The sequence below is a fragment of the Lactuca sativa genome, chromosome 1 (genome assembly GCF_002870075.4).
Source record: "Lactuca sativa cultivar Salinas chromosome 1, Lsat_Salinas_v11, whole genome shotgun sequence".
NCBI classification, from domain to species: Eukaryota; Viridiplantae; Streptophyta; class Magnoliopsida; order Asterales; family Asteraceae; genus Lactuca; species Lactuca sativa.
In genome coordinates this window covers 34,480,513-34,499,383 of record NC_056623.2, presented here as the reverse complement: position 1 = coordinate 34,499,383, position 18,871 = coordinate 34,480,513, and the positions used below count along the sequence as shown (strand labels likewise).

Genomic DNA, 18,871 nt, shown 5'->3' with positions numbered 1-18,871 from the left:
CCTAGAAAGCTCTGAATCTTAGGTGGAGACTTCGGGACCTCCCACTGCATCACGGCCTCTATCTTGGCCGGATCTACCAGAATACCCTTCTGGTTGACGAGGTGACCAAGGAATTGCACCTCGCGCAACCAGAACTCGCATTTGGAGAACTTCGCAAAAAGTCTCTCCCTCCTCAAGACCTCTAGCACCTCCCTCAGGTGCTCCTTGTGCTGCTCCTGGGTCTTGGAATAAACCAAGATATCATCAATGAACACTATCACAGACCGATCAAGCATCGGTCTGCACACGCGATTCATGAGATCCACGAATGCGGCTGGAGCGTTGGTAAGCCCAAACGGCATCACCACAAACTCATAATGACCATAACGGGTCCTGAAAGCAGTCTTCTGCACATCCTCATCCCTGACTCGCATCTAATGATACCCGGAGCGTAAATTGATCTTGGAAAACTAAGACGCTCCCTGAAGCTGATCAAACAAATCATCTATCCTTGGAAGTGGGTAACGGTTCTTCACCTTTACCTTGTTCAACTCCCGGTAATCTATATACATACGATGTGACCCGTCCTTCTTCTTCACAAACAAAATCAGTGCTCCCTAGGGCAAACTGCTCGATCTGATAAAACCCCTGTCTAGCAACTCTTGCAGCTGCGTAGACAACTCCTGCATCTCTGGGGGAGCCAACTGATACGGTGCCTTGGCTATCAGAGCCGCACCAGGGATCAGGTCAATCCTGAACTCGACCTGCCTCTCAGGAGGTATTCCAGGCAAATCCTTTGGAAATACATCCGGGTAGTCTCGCACAACCGGAACATCATCAACCGATAACTTGCCCTTCTCCCGGGCATCTACAACATAGGCAATATAACCGGCGCAACCCTGCTGGAAGTAGCGCCTCGCTCTCGCTGCTGAACACAGAACTGGCCCGCGTTATGGCTTCTCGCCCTGAATCACTAACTCTCCCCCCACCGGGAGTGCGAACCCTCACCAAATGTAGCTCACAATCTATCACCGCCCCATTGGGGCTCAGCTAATCCATGCCTACTATAACCTTATTCCCTCGCAGGGGAATAGGGACCAAGTCCACCGGAAACTGCTCATCGAATAACCGTAGGGAACATCCTCTATGTACCCTTGCAACCCTAATGGTCCTATCAGCTGCTATCCCAACCTCAAGTGGACAATCTAGCTCCCCTGGAGCTCTACTAAACGTCTTGCTAAGTGCAAGAGAGATGAATGATCGGGTAGCCCCCAAATCAAACAGTATTGTAGCCGAAATGTCGTTCACTGAGAACGACCCTATATAAAACATATAACCATAAGAAACAATCAATAATAAATGCATAGATAAGGGAGAAATACATACCTGTCACCACATTAGAAGTCGCTCGCGCCTCCTCTGCCGTCAACTGAAAAGCCCTACTCTTCACCACCGGCGTCTCAACTCGGCCCTGACAGCCATCCGCAATCCTCAAGGTAGCAGAAGCAGGTGCTGACACCTTCCCTGCAGCGGCTAAACTCGGACACTGGGACTTTTTATGTCCCCTCTGATTGCACTGAAAGCAAATCAAATCTGATGTCGCAACGGCGGTAGTAGTGGCTGTATAATCTCTGCTCATATGTCCAGTCCGTCCGCACTTGTAGCAACCGACACTCCCTGCTTTGCACGCCCCATCGTGCAATCTCCCACACTTGCCACATCGACCGTGGCTCTGCTCACTCATAGCTCTGTGATCTGAACCCTTGGGCTTTTTGCCCGAACTCCCTGAACCTGGAGCCGCCTCCAGCTTCCTCTTTCTCTCCATCTCAAGGTCAATCTCTCTCTCTCTCTCTCTCTCTCTCTCTCTCTCTCTTTCTTTCTCTCTCTCTCTCTCTCTCTCTCTCTCTCTCTCTCTCTCTTTCTCGAGCCTTAGCAATCATGTCATCCAGCGTTTTACAGCTGGACCGGCTCACGAACTGGCGGATATCACTCCGCAGCATCTCATGATAACGAGCCTTCTTCATTTCCTCATCAGCCGCGTACTGAGAAACAAGAAGAGCCCTCTCCCTGAACTTGGCGGTAATCTCTGCCACTGTCTCTGTAGTCTGGGTAAGATCCTGAAACTCTCTGGCTAACTTCTGCACCTCAATGACCGGTGCAAACTCAGCTCTGAACCTGGTAGTAAAATCAACCCAGGTCATAGCATCCAAAGTTGCGTCGTCTCCAATGGCATGTCCGACCTCCTCCCACCAATCCCGTGTCCTGTCCTTCAGAAGACAGGATGCCAATCTGACCTTGTCCCCCTCGGGATATCTGCTCGTGCGGAAAGCATTGGCCACATCCGCCAACCATCTAGTACTCGCTATGGGGTCCCGCGTCCCGTGGTAATTTGGAGCTCCACATGCACGAAACTCCCTGAAGGTAAGCATGCGCGACCCCATCATGACCGCTACCTCAGCACGAAAAGTGCTCAATCTCTCATCCATCAACTCTAAGATACCCTCCTTGATCGAACCAAAGATCATAGGAGTCTGCTCAAGTATGGTGCGAGTAATCTCTGAAGAGAGAAACTCCCTAGTCTACTCATCTAACTGCCCGACCTCCGGGCCTGATCCTGATCCCCCTCCGGCCTCTGAACTGCTGACTGCTGGCCTAGAGCGTAGTACCACCGTTCTGAAAACACATCATAATAAACTCCAGAAACATAGATATAACTCGAGGGATCACTACTACCACAAGTTTCCTAGCCTCATCTCATCTTTCCTTGATTCGAGTACGGATCCTCTGCGTTCAGTAGTACGGGCCCATACTACCTTCCACATCTATCCGTACTTTCCTCAAGTATCGCCTTGACTCCACCAAATCACTACTACTGCTACTAATCTCTGTTGCTCCCATCCTAGGCTTGCCCTAGGGAAATCTCTGACTCTACCCAAACCAGTCCTCAGCTGCTGAAAGGCCCCCTTGTAATGCCAATTAGCCATCACCTGAATACCATCACATGTGGCGAGGCTCAGATAATCCTTTGAGTAAAAGGCCCGTCCCCACAATGGTTAAACTCATACAAGAGCTGCGCAATAGGGCCAGGTCTAGCACTCTGAGATTATTTAACCTTGTTCACATGTGATGTGACGTAGTCGCCTAATGGCTAACTCACATCACTTAGAGCCCCACAAAGCACATAGCAAGCAGCATTCAGACACAGGAAACTACTCAAGCAATTCTATCCTCATTACAAGGAACTGTACTGGCATACAATGCTAAGCTCATACTATCAGGCATAACCTAAACAGGCTATCCTACTGCTGTCTACTCAAAACTAGCATGCAATTCTTATAAAGTTGAAACACATATAGCAGTTACATAAGGCATCCTCCTAGATCCTCAGTCCTAATCTAGCATGTTGTTCTACTGAAACTGAAACTGATAATCATAGCATAAACTTGCATGGGTAATTTGGGAGTACTTACTTGAGCTCGACTGATCGCATGCACCACACCCTTTTCCTTTTCTCAAAACTCTTTCTCTTTTTAGGTTTTTCCTTTCAAAATCTTTTTGAAAATACTTTTGAAAATCTTTCTACCATTTCCTTAGTTTGAGTCCAGTCACACCCGAGAGTGTGCCTGAATTCCTCAAACCAAGGCTCTGATACCAACTTGAAACATCCCAAAAATACGACCCAAAATTTTTGTTTTTAGATAATAATAAAAGTCATAACACTGAAGGTCATATAATAAAAACCATACGTCAGGTATCTCAAAAGCCATAATAAAAGTGTCGTATCAAATATATATATATATATATATATATATATATATATATATATATATATATATATATATATTATTACATGATGATAATAATAATAAATAATAATAATAATAATAATAATAATAATAATAAAAGAAGTATTATTAAACAGAAATATAAAAGTATATTAATACCTACATACTCTGTGTTAGATAAATACATTGAATTAGGATAGTATTGCCTAAATAGATGAAACATCCCAAAAATCATAAGTAAAAATTTCATTTTAAAGTCAGGCAAAATCATCAAATATTCATATCAACCCATCATATGTATGTCAATGTGAAAATAGTGATCAAAGTACAATCTCAAAATCACAAAATATTAGACACGGGTGGATGCCCTGCGATCAGGTCGAACTCTTCCTTTTTGAAACGGAAGTACCTGAAACATAAAATTAAACCGTAAGCACAAAGCTTAGTGGCTCATTGGGTCTCATGATCTTTTTCCAAAGTGTTCCACCAACGAACAACTCCACCCCTAAAATGACGCACAACATAAGTGGTTTGTAGTTTGCCCTTTCAACCACATGTTATGAAAGCTAGTTCTTAGAGATCCAATCCATAACTCCGATTGGATCTTCTTTCCCAGTAAATGTTGATGGTTTGCAATTCGTGAAGTCTTTATACTTACATCCATTCCTTTCAATCCCTTCATCTTGGTTATTTCTTCCAACTACTGGCGGTTAGCTTGGCTAAGAGTTCTACTATAGTTTCCTTCTTCTGATTGTCCCTCATTCAGTTGCACAATTGGCACCATAGTTTCATCCCTATTAAGCAACATTTGCCTCATTTCCTCCCTTTGTTCGACCATCATAGCCTGAATCATTGCCTGGACTCCTGCCATCGTGATTGGCTCGGGTGTAGCTGCTACCTCTGGTGCACGCTCAATCACTTGTGGCTCAGGTTGTTGGTTACTGTTTCTCAATCCGCTTCGAGTCCTCACCATGTCAATCTATACACCAAATCAGGCGTTCGTAGTTGGATTTCTACGAAATTTATATTTTCGGGATCAGGAAGACGTGTACTTTCTAAATATATAATAATATATATGTTTTAGCGCACTTGTTTTTACGATTTATGGACGATTCAACTGATTTTTCCTATTTTATTATATTATAATAATCATGAAACACATAATGTTCATATAATTCTTCTTTATTACGTCAAATATATTACCATTGCTGACCTTAACTATCACTTTGGTTAAGATTATTTATCGTGGATAATCTTCTATCAAAAACATCATTTTTAACGCTTATTATGTAACGCCTGTGTTTCTGGGCTTGTCGTTAATGTTGATATAATAGTCTAGGTTAACCTTTGCAACCCGTTTTGAAATAATACAAGTGTATTATTTGAGTATTATGTGTTTTGTGCTTAATTGCTTAATTATGTGGTTGAATTAATTAAGAATAAAAATAAGCGTCAAAAATTAAGTGTAAAATAAACTTGATATCTTTGGTTAATGTTGTAGTAGCTGAAACGAGGTTTCCGAATATATATAGAACGCCTAAATCTGACTTCGTATGAAGAAGTTATGATTTTCTAAAGTTTCAACTTAGCGGTAGGCAGCCTAAAATACTCGATTTGAGATCGAGCGGTTTTTAGCCGAAACAATCTAAACGAGGATCGAAGGTCTCATTGTTGGTATCGAAGCGATGAAAAGTTAGGCGAGAACGGACGTCAAACGAAGAAGTTATGAATTTATAACGAAGTTTTTCTGTCCCGGCCTATTAAAAATAAATAATAAAATAAAGTCAAAATTAGCCGACAGAGTCTAAACGAAAATTGTAGAGCGTAGTCTCACCTTCGCGTGGATATAAAGAACGTCGAAAACGGAGTTCGTATGAAGAAGATATGAATTTCCGAAGTTTATTAAATATTTTGTATTTAAATTTAGTTATTAAACCCGGTATTATCCGAAGGGGAGTCACCGGGCATATCCGAAGTACGCCCCGCGTACAGCGAAGCATGACGACCTTCGCACTCGAGTTCTTTGGATGACGAACGCCATGACGATTTCGGACGAGTACGCCCTACGTACTCCGAGGCTCCAGCCTCCTATAAATAGGATGCGAGGGTTCCGGGCTTATTTGCTCATTTCTCCTCGTTTTTGTGCCGAAGCTCTGCGCGTAAACCCCCGAAGCCATCCCGACACCCCGGATCTCATATCCAAGTTAAGAGGGAAGTTTTACGATCCCGAAGATCCCGAGAAGTGCGGTTCCCGAGCCGAAGCTCTGCCCGCGAGAAGTTCGATTTTTGTAGAGATCTTCCAGATCTGCTGAGGATTACTACTTCTGCAAGTCGTAGTGTTGTCCGATCATCTTCTGATCAAGTGAGTGTAGACTACCTTTCATAAACACGATAATAATACAAGTATGGTTCGAGTGTATTAAGTATATTGTTGTTTATATGTGTGAGTGCGTAGTTACTTTCTTCTAACGCATGATTATGAAGTATTTTATACGAAATACGTGTTATGTGTATAATTTTGTTGTTATGTGTGTGAATGTATATTCACTCGCTTCCATCTCATAGATCTGAATTGCTTTCTATGAAATACGTGTTATGTGGGTATGCCTCATCTGTTATGTGGAATATATATTGATTGAAAATGCTATACAGGTTTTAAACTATGTATGAAAATATATATTTTTATCTACTAATATGTTGGGTAGAACATGGGTAGATAGTTGGTGTGAAATAAACAGATGAGAGGCCTCGATGTTGTTGTTGTTGTTGTTGATCTAGTTATTCAGCGGAGTATGGATAACGACCACAGACTCTTTCTAGACAGTCCAGTGGAACGCTAGCAGGTTCATAACCTGTAGGTGTTGTGAACGATGTGTTCACCGGTGTACTCTATCCCCCTCATGGTTGCCTCTAGGATATCTATTGTTGAGGAAACCCCTTTTGCAGTAATGTCCGTCCCGATGAAAATCCTAGATTAGGTCCCTTGAGATAGATGTTGTTTTAGGGACGTAAAGTGAGGATAACGGGAATGGGTAATCGGGATAGTGATTGGTTGGTGAAATTAAATATAATTAATTTATTGTGGGTTGAAAACCCTATATGCTCACCAGGCTCCCAAGCCTGACCCACTCAGTTTTAACTGTATTACAGGTAGTGGCGCGAGGGCATAAGATGGTTGAATCATCAAGTTGTTTTGTTTACAAGTCTGTATATGTATATATTTGTTGAAGGACTTGTAATGTTATCGTTTATGCTTTATGGTCTGTATTGGAACATGACATCCCGAGTTTTGATTATATAATGAAAATGCATCTCTTGATGAAATGCTTTGATAAATATTATTTTATCATGTTTTGTTTTGGGAACAAATTCCGCAACACTTTTAAATCAAAAGGATTTACTCTGAAATTATTTTAAAAAGCATAACTGAAATCGGTCTTTTCTAGTCGAGATTTTGGGGATGTCACAGTTGGTATCAGGGCATTAGTTTAAGCGAACTAGGAATTTGTAGGATTTCTAGACTTAAACTTAGAATGCTAAGTGGAATTTTGAGATGTGTGTCTGTTGGATTTTAGACACGAGCACTAGTTTATTTTAGGAAAGTTGCCTAAAATGCTTTTATGTGCTAAATGTTATATGTTGCCATATATGATATTAATTGTTCGGATCTACGGTCTGTTGTCGACCGGATCTGGAAACCTTATGTGTGTAGGATTCTAAGCGTATGCCTACGTTATTAGAACTAGCATGTAAACGTTTCGGAGTAATAAGGATGATTTGAATATCTATCGTGAATGAAGATCTAAATTTCACCTTATTCGGTGTGTAGATCAAAAATGGTGAGAACAAGGAGTGGCGTTGGAAACGCGGATGAAAACAGGAATCAACCGCTAGTGATTGAGCAAATACATGTTGTAGCAGCAGCACCAGAACCAATAACAATGGCTGTGGTGCAAGCCATGATTCGGGCTATGTTAGCCGAACAAAGGGATGCGATGCGACAGATGTTGCACGATAATAGGGATGAACCTATCATACCTATTGAGGAACCCGAATTAATTCCCGAGCAATCGGAGGAAGGGAACAATAGTCGCATTATGAGTCAAGTTGGGACTCAAGGAGAACGAAGGAACGATCCGGAAAGGAGAAACAACAAGGATGAGCGAATGTACAAGAACTTCTTGGGCGCCAAGCCGCCAAGTCTTTCTGGGAGCCCAAAGCCTGTTGAGATAATGGATTGGATCTCCGAGATGGAGATGGTATTTGAAAGTTGCGACTGTAGCAACAAACAGAAGACCGTCTTTGCAGTTAGACAACTGAAAATTAGAGTATTGAGTTGGTGGAAGTTGTTGGCAGATACTATGCCACGAGGAGAAGCCCTGAAAATGTCATGGGAGGAGTTCTTGGAACAACTAAGGGTGTAGTATTGTTCAGAGATAGATCTGATTGATCTGAACAATGAGTTCCAAAACTTGAAGAAGGGGAAAATGAGCATAGACGACTATGCTACTGCATTTACTGAGAAAATGAAGTTATTTCCGTACCTAGTGCCAACGGAACTCTCCAAGATTGAGAGGTTTGCTAATGGACTGTCTGCCGACTTTGGTCCGACAGTCAAGATGGCAACTACTCTGAAAACGGTTGTTCGTGCAGCTAAGAATGTGGAGGCCCAGCAGAAGGAAAAGGGTCTAGAAAGGATAGAAGTTGGTGAAAAGAGGAAGTTCGATGGAACTTCAGGGTCCAATAAGAAAAACAAGTTCTCGAAGTCTGGTTCGAGAGGAGGAGGAGGCGAAGCGAAATGGTGCGACAAATGCAAGAAGAAGCATCATGGGAAATGTGAGGTAGTGGCCACGTGCTACAAGTGTGGAAATCCAGGTCACTATGCAAATGAATGCACCCTCTCTAAAAAGGTTTGCTATGGTTGTGGTGAGGAGGGACACATGTCGAGGGACTGCCCGAAGAAGAAGGAGGCAGCTAGACCCAACATTCCACCAAAGCCAAAGGCGAGAGCATTCCAGATGACACTGGAAGCTACTAAAGATGAAGCTGATGTCGCTTCAGGTACCTTTCTCGTAAACACATTGCCTGCCCAAATTTTATTTGATTATGGAGCCAACTACTCCTTTATATCGCATGAATTTGGTAGAAAACTAGTTTTGCCTGTTGTTAGACTAGATGATGCTTTGTTAGTCGAAGTTGCTAGTGGCAAGTTTGTACCTGTTAGCTATCGCATGAAAAACATCTTAATTGATATGAATGGGAATAAGTTCCATGAGGAATTATTGTCTATCGAACTTAATGGTTTCGACATCGTTTTGGGAATGGATTGGCTTAGCGCCAATGATGCCGAGATTTTATGCAAGAAGAAAATAGTCAAAGTAAACCCGCCTGGGAAAGAGTCGTTTATGGTGTATGGAGATAAACGCAGAGTAAATTCTGGAATCATTTCATTGATGAAAGCCAGAAAGTGTTTGGCTAAAGGATGTACGTCGTATCTAGCATTCGTGATAGATGCTAAGAAGGAGAAAAAGGCGATGCAGAGCATTCCTGTCGTATGTGATTATCCGGAAGTATTTCCCGAAGATCTTCCTGGATTACCACCTGATAGACAAGTGGAGTTCAGAATAGACTTGTTACCAGGAACAACGCCAATAACAAAAGCACCTTATCGATTAGCACCGACAGAGATGAAGGAACTGATGATGCAACTTCAGGAGTTATTGGACAAAGGTTTCATTAGACCTAGTTCATCGCCTTGGGGAGCTCCGGTGTTATTCGTGAAGAAGAAAGATGGAAGTATGAGAATGTGCATCGACTACAGAGAGCTGAATAAGGCAACAATAAAGAATAGATATCTGTTGCCGAGGATTGATGACATGTTCGATCAACTACAAGGTTCGAGCTATTTCTCGAAGATCGATCTAAGGTCAGGATATCATCAGCTAAAAGTAAGAGAGCAAGATATCGAGAAAACTGCATTCAGAACTAGATATGGACACTACGAGTTCTTGGTTATGTCGTTTGGACTAACCAATGCTCCGACAACATTCATGGATTTAATGAACAGAGTTTGTAATCCGTTCCTAGATAAATCTGTGATAGTGTTCATAGATGACATTCTGATTTATTCGAAAAGCCAAGAGGAGCATGGCAGACACTTGCGAGAAGTGTTAGAAGTCTTGAAGAAGGAGAAGTTGTATGCAAAGTTCTCCAAATGTGATTTTTGGATTCGTGAAGTCCAATTCTTGGGTCACGTGGTCAACCAAGAAGGGATAATGGTTGATCCAGCGAAGATCGAAGCTGTGATGAAGTGGGAACAACCGAAAAGTCCCACGGAGATTCGAAGCTTTTTAGGATTAGTCGGATATTACCGAAGGTTTATCAAGGTTTTTCTTCAATTGCTACTCCATTAACAACTTTGACCCACAAAGGAGCTACTTATGCTTGGAATGATAAGCATAAAGAAGCATTTGAGAAGCTAAAGAAGAAGCTATGCGAGGCACCGATACTTTCTCTACCCGATGGAGTTGAAGACTTCGCTGTTTATAGCGATGTGTCTGGGGTCGGATTGGGTTGTGTTTTGACCCAAAGAGAAAAGATGATAGCATATGCGTCTCGACAGCTGAAAGAGCATGAAAAGAACTACCCGACTCATGATTTGGAGTTGGCAGCGGTAGTTTTCGCTCTGAAAATATGGAGGAATTACCTCTATGGCACGAAGTGAAAACTTTTCACTGATCATAAGAGTCTCCAATATCTCTTTAATCAGAAGGAATTGAATATGAGGCAACGACGCTGGTTAGAATTACTTAAAGACTACGACTGTGAGATACTTTACCACCCCGGTAAAGCTAATGTTGTTGCTGATGCTCTCAGTCGGAAGGTCAATCTTGAAAGGAAAAGGCCAAGAGCGTTGAGAATTGAAGTTGTCTCGACCATTTTGGAAAGTATAAAGAAAGCTCAAAGTGAAGCTTCTGAGAAGAATAACCGAAAGGAGGAACGTTTGGGCAAAACGTTGGTGTTCGGTGTAAACAGTCATGGACTGAAGGTGTTCCAAGATCGGATTTGGATACCTAAGACAGGAGGAGTCAGAGATCTTCTGATGGAAGAAGCTCACAAAACCATGTACTCGATTCATCCTGGTAGCACTAAAATGTATAGGGACCTAAAACCCTATTACTGGTGGCCGACGATGAAGCTTGATGTTGCAAAGTATGTGGCTGAGTGTGTGACTTGTGCGAGAGTAAAGACACAACATCAGAAACCGTACGGGAGTTTAGAACCTTTGCCTGTGCCTATGGGTAAGTGGGAAGACATTGCTATGGATTTTGTCACTAAGCTGCCCAGAACAAAGAATGGTCACGACATGATTTGGGTGGTCGTTGATCGATTCACTAAGAGTGCGCATTTCATAGCAGCCAAGGAGAAATGGTCTATGGAGAAGCTTGCAAATTCTTACGTGAAGGAAATTGTGAGGCTTCACGGTGTTCCGTTAACGATTGTATCGGATCGTGATAGCCGTTTCACCTCGAGGTTTTGGAAAAGTCTACAAGAGGAAATGGGTACCAAGTTATGTTTAAGTACAACTTACCATCCGCAGACTGATGGTCAGAGTGAAAGAACGATACAAACACTTGAAGATATGCTGAGAGCATGTACCTTGGAATTCCTAGGTAACTGGGATGAACATTTACCTTTGGTAGAACTTTCCTATAATAATAGTTTTCACTCGAGCATTAAGATGGCACCTTACCAAGCTTTGTATGGACAGAAGTGTCGTACGCCGTCTTGTTGGCTTGAGGCTGGGGAAAACCAGTTTATGGGACCGGAGATAGTCCATCAAACTGCTGAAAAGTTGAAAATAATTAGGGAAAGAATGTTAGCAGCTCAGGATCGTCAAAAGAGCTATGCTGACAAAAAGCGAAGACCGATGACTTTTGAAGTTGGAGATTCGGTTTTGCTTAAAGTATCGCCGTGGAAGAGACTTATAAGATTTGGTAAAAGGGGAAAGTCGAGTCCAAGGTTTATTGGACCGTTTAAAGTTCTTCAGAGGATTGGGGACCAAGCTTACAAGCTCGAACTACCAGAAGAACTGAATGGAATTCATAACACTTTTCATGTGTGTTATTTGAGGAAGTTCACGGGAGAAGTTCCCGACATGATTCCACTTTCGGAGTTGAGAATCGATGAGAACAAAAGGTTGATTGAAGAACCAGAGGCAATTGTTGACCGAAAGACTAAGAAGTTGCGACGTAAGATGGTCGAGTTAGTGCTTGTCCGATGGAAACACACGAATGGGCCGAATCTCACCTGGAAGACGGAGAGTGACATGATGGGTTGCTATCCGCATTTGTTTGTTGATGTGTGATTCCGGGGACGGAATCATTCTAAGGTGGAGAGAATTGTAACGCCTGTGTTTCTGGGCTTGTCATTAATGTTGATATAATAGTCTAGGTTAACCTTTGTAACCCGTTTTGAAATAATACAAGTGTATTATTTGAGTATTATGTGTTTTGTGCTTAATTGCTTAATTATGTGGTTGAATTAATTAAGAATAAAAATAAGCGTCAAAAATTAAGTGTAAAATAAACTTGATATCTTTGGTTAATGTTGTAGTAGTTGAAACGAGGTTTCCGAATATATATAGAACGCCCAAATCTGACTTCATATGAAGAAGTTATGATTTTCTGAAGTTTCGACTTAGCGGTATGCAGCCTGAAATACTCGATTTGAGATTGAGCGGTTTTTAGCCGAAACAATCTAAACGAGGATCGAAGGTCTCGTTGTTGGTATCGAAGCGATGAAAAGTTAGGCGAGAACGGACGTCAAATGAAGAAGTTATGAATTTATAACGAAGTTTTTTCTGTCCCGGCCTATTAAAAATAAATAATAAAAATAAAGTCAAAATTAGCCGACAGAGTCTAAACGAAAGTTGTAGAGCATAGTCTCACCTTCGCGTGGATATAAAGAACGTCGAAAACGGAGTTTGTATGAAGAAGATATGAATTTCCGAAGTTTATTAAATATTTTATATTTAAATTTAATTATTAAACCCGGTATTATCCGAAGGGGAGTCACCGGGCATATCCGAAGTACGCCCAGCGTACTGCTGTACGCCCCGCGTACAACGAAGCATGACGACCTTCGCACTCGATTTCTTCGGATGACGAACGCCATGACGATTTCGGACGAGTACGTCCCGCGTACTCCGAGGCTCCAGCCTCCTATAAATAGGATGCGAGGGTTCCGGGCTTATTTGCTCATTTCTCCTCGTTTTTGTGCCGAAGCTCTGCGCGTAAACCCCCGAAGCCAGCCCGACACCCCAGATCTCATATCCAAGTTAAGAGGGAAGTTTTACCTTCCTCACTTGGCTATGAATAGCAACCAAAATCGACATGCTTTCCTCAGCCGCCTCTGTATGATTTTTCATTCCCCCTCGTTTTTATTTGCATATTTTATTCTAGAGTATATAATCCAATGTTCCATTCAATCAATTTTGGAAATACACAGTCAACTTCTTAGGAAACCTAATTTAGATGTTTTCTAATCATAAATGCAAGTTTATGTTTGTAAATACATAGTTAGGGTTATGTTTCTAGTCATACATTCAGGTTTATGTTTGTGGGTATAAAGAGTTAACTCATTGAAGCTCTTAAGCACACCAACTGCTTATACAAAGTCTTGTGAGGCTCTATCAATATATGTTTTGCAGCAATAGGTTTTTAATCAAATCACAAAGTTGTGTACTTTATAACACTAGTGTTTCCAAGGAAAAACAACACTTTAGCTGATGAGGAAGACACATAGAGATATAGATGTTTGGTAATCCAACCCATCATATAAAAGATAAAACTCTAATTTTACTAGATGGTTATAACATAATTTGAATACTGTAATCACTTTAGATTGTATATTCTGTAATCATAACTTTGGTTGCAGTTTGATAGGTATTAATGTTTCTGAATTAAAGATAAAAATATTGAATAACCTTGTGCAAAAATAAAAATAAAGGACATAATGGTCTTTTCCTTGTTATTGTCAAGTGGATTGGGTTATTCTAGATTGCTTGAAGCATCGAGACTTTGGATGACCTGAAGAAAGAAAGAGTTGGTTAATGGTTTAAAGGTTTGGTGCAAAAAAAAATTTAAGGGGTATTTTTGTCTTCTTTTGGAATTTTACATAAAAAAGCTTTTTTTTTCAAGAAAGCATTTAGAGTAACTATTAAGGGGTTTTATTTTATTATTTTTTTTCAAAAAATGTTTGTTCTTGTCGTGATCTGTAAATGAATCAAGTTGTATACATATAATGTGAACCATATAAACATACATTTCAATTTGTTTTCATAGCCTATTGTAAGCTTGTTTTTTTTAAGGGTGAAGGCATGAAATAACAATGTACTTTTATATATTTCTTTATTATAGTATCATACTTTCACCTCTTCCTATATATATATATATATATATATATATATATATATATATATATATATATATATATATAGGTTCAGGTTCATTTGAGACCATTCTAATTTTGTGAGACCGTGAGACCAAATCTAAAAATAATTTTAAAATCCAAAATAAATGGAAAAATCCAAAAATTCTTTTTTTAAATGTTATTTTCGGAACTTGAATTAACTAAAAAAAATATAAAAAAAATAAAAATAAAAAAAAAAATCCGTTTTTTTTTTAAAAATACATGAAATATTCTAAATAGAATATTTCACTGACATATTCTAAAAAATAATTTTAAAATGCAAAATAAATGGAAAAATCTAAAAATTCTTTTTTTAAATATTATTTTCGGAACTTGAATTAACTAAAAAAAATAAAAAAAAATTAAAAAAAATAAAAAAAAAATTCTATTTTTTTTGAAAAATACGTGAAATATTCTAAATAGAATATTACACTGTACATATTCTAAAAATAATTTTAAAATGCAAAATAAATGGAAAAATCAAAAAATTCTTTTTTTAAATATTATTTTTGGAACATGAATTAACTAAAAAAAATAAAAAAAAAATAAAAAAATAAACAAATGCGTCTCACGGTCTCACAAAATATAAGTGGTCTCAAATGAACCTAACCCTATATATATATATATATATATATATATATATATATATATATATATATATATATATATTATTAAGGAGTTTGGTTTGGTTATTTTATAAACATAAACACTGAATTCAACGGAAAATAAGACAAAAGGGTAAAATAGTAATTTTTATAATTCAACACAACTATTCAAAGGTTCAAACTAAACATCTTAAAATTCAGATCTTAAAAATTCAAAACCTCTTAGAAATTCAGACATCTTAAAAATTCAGATTTTAAAAATAGTAAATCACACAATTTGTCCCTCGTGAAGGTGGCAATTATGCGTTTAGTCCCAGTTTTTAAAAATTAACTTGGACATTCTCTCTAATATTTTTTCTCACTCCGCTCGTCTCTGATGGACATAAAGTGACTATGTTACCCTTTTTGTTATTTCTTTCCAAATTCTCCTAAATCGGAAGGAAAGTTAGGAGGGAAAGTGATCCTCCCATTTTCCTCCACTTCCTTCCTTTAATGAATCTCGGGAACATCAATTTCTTTTATTTTCTTCTCATTTCCATCCATTTCCTTTCCTTTCTCTCGTTAAGTTGAACTCGGGAATGGGGTGTTCATCTCCATCAGTTCGTCTTTTATGTTGATGATCTACAGAGAGAGGGGAAGAACATCGACGAAGATACCAAGAGGGAAGGCCACCATCGTCGAAATTCCTAAGAGAGAAAGAGAGAAAGCAATATTGCCGACGTCGCCACTTTTGCGTTGCCGTCTTCGAGCCATCTCCGCAATATCCCCACTGGATTATTTCCTGATTTGCAGGCTCACTTACCACCGTCTCCGACATCAACATTGTCTTCTTCGTTCGATAATCGAACATGTGCACCGCCGTCACGAACCGTTTAGGGTTTTCAGATACAAACTCGGGAAAACTACTCATCTCTCTTCTTTGTTCTCGGATCTAGACTTTGAAAGGGTTGTTGGAGGCGAAAGGGGATGCTGATGGTTGGAACACTTCATTTTCTCTTATGTTTGTTGGTGGGTGATGTCTGAAAAAAGTGTCCAATGAAGGGGATGGAAAGGAAGTGGGAATCGTATTTATGGGGAATCCGATGATGACCACCTCATGTCTATCCCTCCCTCTTCAATGGCGGTGGTCTTGTGGTTCTGCATTCTAGGTTTTCAACTCTATAACCATGGTGAGAGTTTTTGGGTTTTTTGTGGGATTATTGTGTGTTTTTTGGATTTTCAGATTTCCGTTGTGAGGGGTGAAAGTGAGAGTATCAGTGGACCCAAGCGGTGGTAGGTGGTCGAAGATGGTGGCCAGTGGCTGGCCGGAGAGTGTAGGTCGGAGATAGTTGGCTAGTGGTGGCCGGTGATGCCCTGACTTCTGTTTAGATGAAGAAAGAGATAAATAATAAATATATAGTTAACTAAATATAACTAACAAATAAAAAGAATAAAAAAGAAATAGATAAGGGCAAAATCATTCTTTTATGTAAGGAAAACGATATTAGGATAATCATACAAAATTCAAATAAGAGAGGACTATCGAATTAATTTTTGCAAATAAAGATGAAATTTTTTATTATTTATTATTTATTATTCTTATTATTATTTTTTGCGCGAGGGAGGAATCTTGTAATCCACTTTTTTAAAAATTCAGACACTTCATCCTAACTTTCATCTACAAATAATTTCGTTCCCTCAAGAAAACCCTTTTAACACAAAAGCCCTAAAACCTCAATTACTCCGATCAGGATTGTAACCTAATCATCATCATGTAAGTAATCGTTTCGCCAGGCTTCGATGAACATTGAATTCTATGAATCACTTGTACAACTGAGAATCGACAAATTTCATATACTGAATCTGCTTACACTGTTTCTGATTGAATATTGATTGATTGATTGATCGAGTTCGCTTTTTAGGTCAGAAGACGAAATTGCGATAGAAGCAATAAAGCATGCTTTGAAGGCTCTTCGGAAGCGGCATCTGCTGGAGGAGGGAGCTCACGGGCCTGCTATTATAGCTCTTTCTAAACCTATTGCTTCCCAGGTTCCCTTTCTGTACTCAAATGCACACATATACTGCAATCTTGGATTTTTTTTTTTCCTTTCCACAACTTGTTTGTGTTCAGATGCATTTCAATTGTCTGACAGTTTTGTAAACATTCAAGTAGTTAATGTGAATTTTATCAAGAACGTTATGGCTATAGAAATTGTTCATATATAATATTTACATGCTTTAAAATTATCTGGAAGGAAAGCAGACAATAAGGTGTCAAAAAGGTTTGTGGAAAGTTAAAGTGTCTTGGTATGTTAATGTGATATAACTGATTTTCTTTATACATATGCAACATGAAGGGTTCAGAATGGAAGGATAAAGCAGAAACTCTTGAATTGGAACTTCAGCAATGTTACAAAGCTCAATCTCGATTATCTGAGCAGCTTGTGGTGGAAGTGGCCGAATCTAGGGCTGCAAAATCTTTAGTCCAGGAGAAAGAAGCCTTAATTCCTAATCTTGAAAATGACCTTTCTCAAGCAAGGTTCTCCCCTTTCCTTCTTAGTGGTTTAATTCACAATAATATTATCTTGATGACTGTTATGCAGGGATGAATGTTCTCGCTTGGCTGCACTTCTAGAGGAAAAGACTAAAGGCCTAGAATTGCTTATGGGTGAGAATAAGGAACTGAAATCTCAATATGAAGAAATGAGAACTAGAGCTATCAATGCAGAGACTGAAAACAAGACATTGATTGATCGGTGGATGTTGCAGAAAATGCAAGATGCTGAACGCCTTAACGAGGTATATGCTTTACTTCTTGTTTCTTTGTTACTTAATTTGCTTCAGATCATTCATTTTTATATTTATATTTATATTTATATTTTCAGGCGAATGCTTTATATGAAGACATGCTAGGTAAGCTCAAAGCCAGTGGACTCGAACAACTTGCAAGACAACAGATAGACGGTGTAGTCCGCCAAAGTGAAGAAGGAGCTGAATACTACGTGGAGTCCACCATACCGAACACCTGCAACCACCGGATCCCCGCCCACGAAGGTGGCTGTGCTTCAATCCTCTTCGAAAACACTTCCGGGAAATTACTCACCGGAGGACAAGACCAAACTGTTAAAATGTGGGACACAACAACCGGTCAACTCACTAAAACCTACCATGGTTGCATCGGATCCATCCTTGATCTCACCCTTACAAATGACAACACATGTCTCATAGCAGCAAGCAGTTCCAACAACTTATACGCATGGGACACAAATACGGGTCGTGTTCGCCACACCCTCACAGGTCATAAAGATAAAGTATGTGCTGTTGATGTCAGCAGATTCTCTAATCGCCATGTCGCCAGCTCAGCGTATGACCGGACAATCAAGATATGGGATCTTAACAAAGGGTATTGTGTCAACACGATTATCTTCCCGAGTAATTGTAATACTCTGTCTTTCACGCCAGATGGACAGACGATTTGTTCGGGACACATGGATGGGCATTTAAGGTTGTGGGACATGAAGAGTGGGAAATTATTGAGTGAGGTTGCGGCGCATTCTCTTGCTGTGACCTCTATTTCTCTTTCTAGAAATGGGAACACGGTGTTGACAAGTGGGAGGGATAATTTGCATAATTTGTTTGATACAAGGACTCTTGAAGTGATGGGGACATTGAGGGCGAATGGGAATAGAGTTGCTTCTAATTGGAGTAGATCTTGTATTAGTGCTGATGATAATTATGTTGCTGCTGGATCTGTTGATGGTGTTGTTCATGTCTGGTCGATTGCCAAGGGTAATATCGTCAGTACACTTAAGGAACATACGGGTTCGGTTTTGTCTTGTTCTTGGAGTGGAATTGGGAAACCGTTGGCTACATCGGATAGGAATGGAATCGTTTGTTTGTGGACATAAGATTGGAATCACTTTTGTTTCGTTTGTACAGATATGTTTTTTTTTTTTTTTATTTCGTTAGTACATTTGTTATATGAAAAAAGTTGATGGATTTATCATTTAAGTTTAAACAAGATTTGATTACAAGAAACTGCATCTTTGA

General features: G+C 39.7%; 1 protein-coding gene across 1 annotated transcript; it reads left to right on the top strand.

The window, feature by feature from the left end:
• Positions 1–16,442: 16,442 nt before the first annotated feature.
• LOC111881410 (autophagy-related protein 16) lies at positions 16,443–18,842 on the top strand. The gene is made up of 5 exons (XM_023877802.3): positions 16,443–16,595; positions 16,744–16,870; positions 17,179–17,360; positions 17,425–17,620; positions 17,707–18,842. Coding segments are annotated over exons 1-5 (1,530 nt in total). The 5' UTR covers positions 16,443–16,593; the 3' UTR covers positions 18,730–18,842.
• The last annotated feature ends 29 nt before the right edge of the window (positions 18,843–18,871 follow it).

Coding starts and splice junctions, on each gene's coding strand:
- LOC111881410 (XM_023877802.3), top strand. Junction 16,871..17,178: donor CTAAACCTATTGCTTCCCAG/GTTCCCTTTCTG, acceptor TGCAACATGAAG/GGTTCAGAATGGAAGGATAA. Junction 17,361..17,424: donor AATGACCTTTCTCAAGCAAG/GTTCTCCCCTTT, acceptor ACTGTTATGCAG/GGATGAATGTTCTCGCTTGG.